Below are 6,236 nucleotides of genomic sequence, written 5' to 3'. Positions count from 1 at the left end.
TCCGTTTTTATGGGCAACCGCTTAATGTCGGCAAACAATTCTGGTCCCAACGTGCCCATATTAAGCGGAATCCACTGTATTTACATTTAAATATGTTATACATCCTCATAACCTATTAAATTTCATTTTAATTTTATATAATTTTTTCATTATAAATATTCTACAATGTCGATTTGTAAAGCGATACGAATAACAATAATAATAATTCTTATCTTTCAAGTAGGTGAAGAGAGAGTAGGATTTATGTAACATGATAACAATGTGAGCAGAAAAAAAAAATTAAAAATGACATAAAGGAAATTTTCTATATTTTCAAATAAAGTGTATTCTAAGGAGGTAAAATATTTTAATATACTATACTATATAAGAACAATATAATCTTATTTAGGTATAGAAGCTTGTGACAATTTATTTAAATTATAATAAAAATAGTCAACTTAGATGAGTAGATATAAAAAAAAAGATATTACAACAGAAAACTAATCAAGACAGCCATTTTCAGAAGCATATAAGATTATATCAGAATGACCATTTTGAATAGCTTTATAAATGGTGCCTCTACTCCATGGACAATGATTTTCATGGGCATATTTTAAACAACGAAATTGACCATTTGCAGCAGCAATTCTTGTAGTGCCCTCGTCCCATTGACACTTATTTTTGTGAACATATTTTAGGCAGTTTAAGTGACCATTTGCAGCAGCTCCACTCTTTGTTCCTATATCCCATTTACAACCATTTTCATGTGCATATATCAAACAATTAATATGTCCACTAGCAGCAGCTTCCCTTGTTGTTCCTTCGTCCCACTTACAACCATTTTCATAAACATACTCTAGGCAGTCTAAATGTCCATTTGCTGCGGCCCCTCTCGTCGTACCTTCAACCCAACTACATCCATGTTTATGTGCATATTTTAGGCAATCTATATTACCATGCATAGCTGCTGCAGCTATTGTATCTCCATCCCAAGGACATCCATTATCATGAACATATTTTAAAAAGCCAATACCATTTCCTGCAGCAACCACAGTTATGCCTTGTTCCCACTCACACCCATTTTCATGACCATATTTTAAGCAATTTATTTCACCATATTCAATAGAAATACGCATAATGTCTTTACTCCAAACACAATCATTTTCATAGGCATACTTTAAGCAATTTAAATTACCACTAGAAGCTGCTGCTTTTGTTGTTCTTTCATCCCACGGACATCCTTTTTCATGTGCATATTTTAAAATTTCTAAATACCCTTTATATGCAGCTTTTGTTGTTGTTCTTTCATCCCATTTACAACCATTTTCATGAGCATATTTTAAGCAATTTAAATTTCCACTAGAAGCAGCTGCTTCAGTTGTACTTTCATCCCACGGACATCCTTTTTCATGTGCATATTTTAAAATTTCTAAATACCCTTTATATGCAGCTTTTGTTGTAGTACTTTCATCCCAATTACAACCATTTTCATGAGCATATTTTAAGCAATTTAAATTTCCACTAGAAGCAGCTGCTTCAGTTGTACTTTCATCCCACGGACATCCTTTTTCATGTGCATATTTTAAAATTTCTAAATTCCCTTTATATGCAGCTTTTTTTGTAGTTCTTTCATCCCAAGGACAGCCATTTTCATGAGTATATTTTAAGCAGTTTAAATTACCACTAGAAGCAGCTGCTTTTGTTGTTCTTTCATTCCACGGACATCCGTTATCATGTGCATATTTTAAAATTTTTAAATTCCCTTTATATGCAGCTTTTGTTGTTGTACTTTCATCCCAAGGACAGCCATTTTCAAAAGAATATTTTAAGCAATTTAAATTACCACCATAAGCAGCCGCTTCTGTTGTTCTTTCATCCCATGGACATCCATTTTCATATGCATATTTTAAAATTTCTATTTTACCGTTTTGTGCAGCTACTATTGTTGTTGTTTCATCCCATTTACACTTATTTTTATGAGCATATATTAAGCAGTTTAAATGACCACCAGAAGCAGCTGCTTCTGTTGTTCTTTCATCCCACGGACATCCATTTTCATATGCATATTTTAAAATTTCTATTTTACCATTTTGTGCAGCTGCTATTGTTGTTGTTTCATCCCATTTACACTTATTTTTATGAGCATATTTTAAGCAATTTAAATGACCATTAAAAGCAGCTGCTACAGTTGTTTTTTCATTCCAAGGACAGCCATTTTCATGTACATATTTTAAAATTTCTAAATTACCACTAAAAGCCGATGTCTCTGGAATGTTTTCATCCCACGGGCATTCATTTTCATGTGCATATTTTAAGCATTCTAAATGACCATTAGATGCAGCTGCCTCTGTTGTACTTTGATCCCATGGACATTCATTTTCATGAGCATATTTTAAGCAATCTAAATAACCATTAATAGCAGCTGCTTCTGTTGTGGTTTCATCCCATGGACAGTCATTTTCATGTGCATATTTTAAACATTCTAAGAACCCATTAGCAGCAGCTTGTCTTGTTGTATCTTTGTTCAATACGTATCCATTTTCATGACATAATATTAAATATTTCAAATTAGCATCATCAACATGTTTTCTTTTCTTACAGTATTCAAGTCGTATTTCATCGTCATCCGAATGTTCAATTGCTAAATGTGCATATGTTTTTAATTAGTTTATATGCTATTGAAAATAGCATATTACAAAATATTGTATTTATATATAATGTTATTTAAAAAATATTGGTAAATTTTATAATATAAGGTAAAATTGAATGAGTTTTGTATTTAAAAATTAATAAATTACGCATTAAATTTTAATAACAATAAAAAATTTTTGTATTTTTTTGACGTTTTTTAGATCTGTATGACATATTATAATACATTAATCATATATATTTTAATATGAATAATTATAATTATTTTTGAATACTATTTAAATAAGATTGTTTCAAATTTTAATTCAAATAAAAATATAGTTAAATTAAATTGAGGGCGTTCATTATCTTTATTAATTATTTGCTCATATAAATTAGTTTTTTAGATAAATGATGGTAAATAATTAGCAATCTTTTATACATTTTATAAATAATTATAAAATAATTCAATTTATTATTATTTAAATAATTTTTTACTTTCATTATTTGATATTTAAACTTTATAAACCTTTTTTTAAATACATAATTAAGCTTAGTGAAAATATGCTAATGTCAATTTTTCATTTTTTTTTAAGGATTTTTAAGAATAATTGTTAGATTAACTTTTGATAATATGGACAAAACAAAGTCTTAACATTAAAACACGCTGTTTAGAATTAATTTTAAATTATTTATTTTAGATGACAACAATGCAAATTTATTGGTATATATTTTTTTAAATGATATTATTAAACAAAAATTAGAATAAATTAAATGCCTTTTTTTTTTAATAAAATAAAACAAATAATGTGTCCTATTATAAAACACATCGTTATTATATAGTAAAAAATAAATAAAGTTCTTGAAAAGTGTATTCAAAAAAATATTCTTTACAGTTTTCCTATTATTTTTTTACAAGCGACTTGCATTTAAAAAAAGTTTATTTTTTCGTTTTAATATTTTTGTCTTCTTTTAAGGTTAAGAGAGGGGGGTTAATCTTCTTTTTAACCACTCATAAGTACATGTATATACTTTTTGGGTAAGATTAATTTAAAGTGTACCTAAGCATATATTATATTGTTTGAAACAATTGCCTGTTTCCTTACATTTTAAACATTCTGTGTAAAACATACAAGTATTTTACTTTTAAAGATATTACGTAAATCTTTCGAAAAACAAACATGATATAATATGGATAGTTATAAACTTAAGAGGCATGAATAATATAAAATAGAATTTACCTTCAATAAATATCAAACAACAAATTATTAACAAAAAATATGTCAATTGCCAATTCTAGAATAAAATAAATAATGATTTAAGATTTCAATCGAGCATTTCATGTATTTCACTTCAAGTGTATTACTTACCACCATCTTTACTTTAAATGTTGAAATCTGAATAACTAATGACATTCTTTTTATTACATGCGTGTATTTATATATAAAAAATCCACGAAAAAATTTAAAATTTTTTTCATTTTTAAATTTAAAAAGAATATTTTAAGTAAATAAAAAATTATAATAAAAAACCTGTGCGTGTTACGAGTATGCTCTAATGAAGTGAAACTTCTTTCAGAGTACTGATAGAATATTAGGTTTGTGTTGAAATAAAATAAAATAATACACCTTAACATAAAAAAAAAATGTGTCTTTAAAAAATAAGGGATTATTTAAAAAGTAATTAATAGCTGATACATCAAGAATTGATGTATATAACTAAAAAAATCAAATTTCATTTTTCCAATATTGTATTTATTTTGCAAGTAACCTAGCGGATTATAAATTTTATTTAATTATTATTTATTATTAAAAATTTGCTTATTTCATAATTAACAAAAATAAATAACAAATAAATTATTAATATAAATAATAAATAGTATCTAAAATATATTTTTAATAATTATTATAATATAAAGTGCAAATCATATTCATAAATTGTATTTATTTATTTTAATATTTATATAATTTATGAATACTTATTTATTTTAATTAATATAATTATAAAAATAAATAGATTTAATTAAATCTTAATATAAAACATATTTAAAAGCACAGAACAGTGGGTTTGCGGCACATTGGGGACGTGGCATAGTTGGATCCAGTATAGATTTAATCAAACAGTGATTAAAATCACTATCATAAGAAACGCTTTGATGAAAATCTATAGATAGTGTTAAATTATGAGAAATTGGTGGATAATTACAAAAGCAACATCAACTTCTATTTCCTTAATTAAATCCAGATTAGTAATTCTTAGATTCAAAAATATAATTTTTATAATTGTTTTCATATTATTATTGATTTTGATTTTTAATATGTTAAAAGTAATCATTTTTAAAATACTTTTTTTGTGAAAGTTTATAATAAAAAAAAATGAATTTATTGCCATAACTTTTAGCTCAACTTGCAAGTTTTAAATTGACATTATTAAATAGTAAAAAATGGTATTGTTAAGATTAATATGAAGTATGTAAATTTTATAATTACTATTTACGGTAAATTTATCAGAGAAGTTCGATTTTTTTTGCATTTTTATCGAAATAGATCATTTAAATAAAAATCATAGTATTCATTTATTATTAACTTTTGTTGTTTAAAAATATTTTACAATTGAAATATACAGAACTGAATTAATTTTAATGATTTACTTTAACTAAAAAAACCAATTAAAAAAAAATTGTTAAAAAGATCTTTTTTGAATTGAGTGTATTATAAAATTTGATTATAATTGTAAAACTTCATTGTTAATTCAGGAAAAACTAACAATCATTATTTTTAGAAATGATTTATACAGCAACATGTTACCAAAAAAATTGGAATATTATAATCTAGTAGTAGTATACAAATAGAGTAAAAATTATTAAATTACAAAGTAAAATTATTTAATTTTGTAGATGAAAATTTTATCATATCAAATTAATTCGGCAATAAATACTTTAAAAATATTAGAAATTAATGATTTTAATAGTTTGTAAAAGTTAGTTAAGCTACTTTTTATTTAATTAAGGGATTTGTTTTCATTTTTTGAGGGTAATATCTTCAACTAAATACGCATAGTAATCATTTAACGTATCGTTAAAAAAAATAGGTCAAATGAGTGTTGGGAAAATAAATCGCAGCCACAAAAAAAAATCACATAGTAAAATAATATTTACCTGAATAAGAAATTTCTTCTCACAAGGAGAGACTACAGCGATGGGATCCTTAATATTTATTGAAGTTATTGAATCTAATTGAGATAAAAATCAAATGATTTGAACATTTTTTTCTAACTCAAAAAAAATGCAAAATATTAATTGCCACAGGCGGATTCAAACCTCGCACCCTGACCGTGAAAGACAAGTGTTATCGATTCAGTATTTCCGTAACATTTTCAAAAGTTAAATTGAAAAAGTGCTACTTTTTATACGTAAGTTACAGTTTTGAATGCCCCCTGTATAAAGTAAAATTGTCAAATTTAAATAAAAAGTGTGTTAAATAAAAGAAGTATATATATTGAAAAAAAATTTGTGTTAATACAAAATTAATACATTATTCTAAAAGTTATAGGAGTTTAAACTTGAAAATATAAAATCAAAAATTTTAACACAAAAATAGCATATTTATAACTACGGCAGCTATTTTCAC

General features: G+C 25.1%; 1 protein-coding gene across 2 annotated transcripts; it reads right to left on the bottom strand.

The window, feature by feature from the left end:
* Positions 1-307: 307 nt before the first annotated feature.
* LOC126895230 (uncharacterized) lies at positions 308-5,840 on the bottom strand. 2 transcript variants are annotated; one of them, XM_050666857.1, is made up of 4 exons: positions 5,765-5,840; positions 3,978-4,012; positions 3,849-3,903; positions 308-2,620 (listed from the first exon to the last, which is right to left on the bottom strand). In XM_050666857.1, the coding sequence occupies exons 2-4, from the start codon at positions 3,981-3,983 to the stop codon at positions 480-482; spliced, it is 2,202 nt and encodes a 733-aa protein (XP_050522814.1). In that variant the 5' UTR covers positions 3,984-4,012; positions 5,765-5,840; the 3' UTR covers positions 308-479. The 2 variants fall into 2 exon arrangements, with proteins under 2 accessions (XP_050522814.1, XP_050522813.1); XM_050666856.1 differs by lacking the exon at positions 5,765-5,840 and having other exon boundaries at positions 3,978-4,023.
* Positions 5,841-6,236: the final 396 nt, after the last annotated feature.

This window comes from Daktulosphaira vitifoliae, unplaced genomic scaffold, assembly GCF_025091365.1.
Source record: "Daktulosphaira vitifoliae isolate Bord-2020 unplaced genomic scaffold, ASM2509136v1 Scaffold_1, whole genome shotgun sequence".
NCBI lineage: Eukaryota > Metazoa > Arthropoda > Insecta > Hemiptera > Phylloxeridae > Daktulosphaira > Daktulosphaira vitifoliae.
The sequence above is the reverse complement of the archived record's forward strand: the minus strand, read 5'-3'. Positions and strand labels throughout refer to the sequence as shown.

Coding starts and splice junctions, on each gene's coding strand:
- LOC126895230 (XM_050666856.1), bottom strand. CDS start 4,022: ATGTCATTAGTTATTCAGATTTCAACATTTAAAGTAAAGATGGTG. Junction 3,904..3,977: donor CATTTAAAGTAAAGATGGTG/GTAAGTAATACA, acceptor ATTTTATTCTAG/AATTGGCAATTGACATATTT. Junction 2,621..3,848: donor TTGTTTGATATTTATTGAAG/GTAAATTCTATT, acceptor ATGCACATTTAG/CAATTGAACATTCGGATGAC.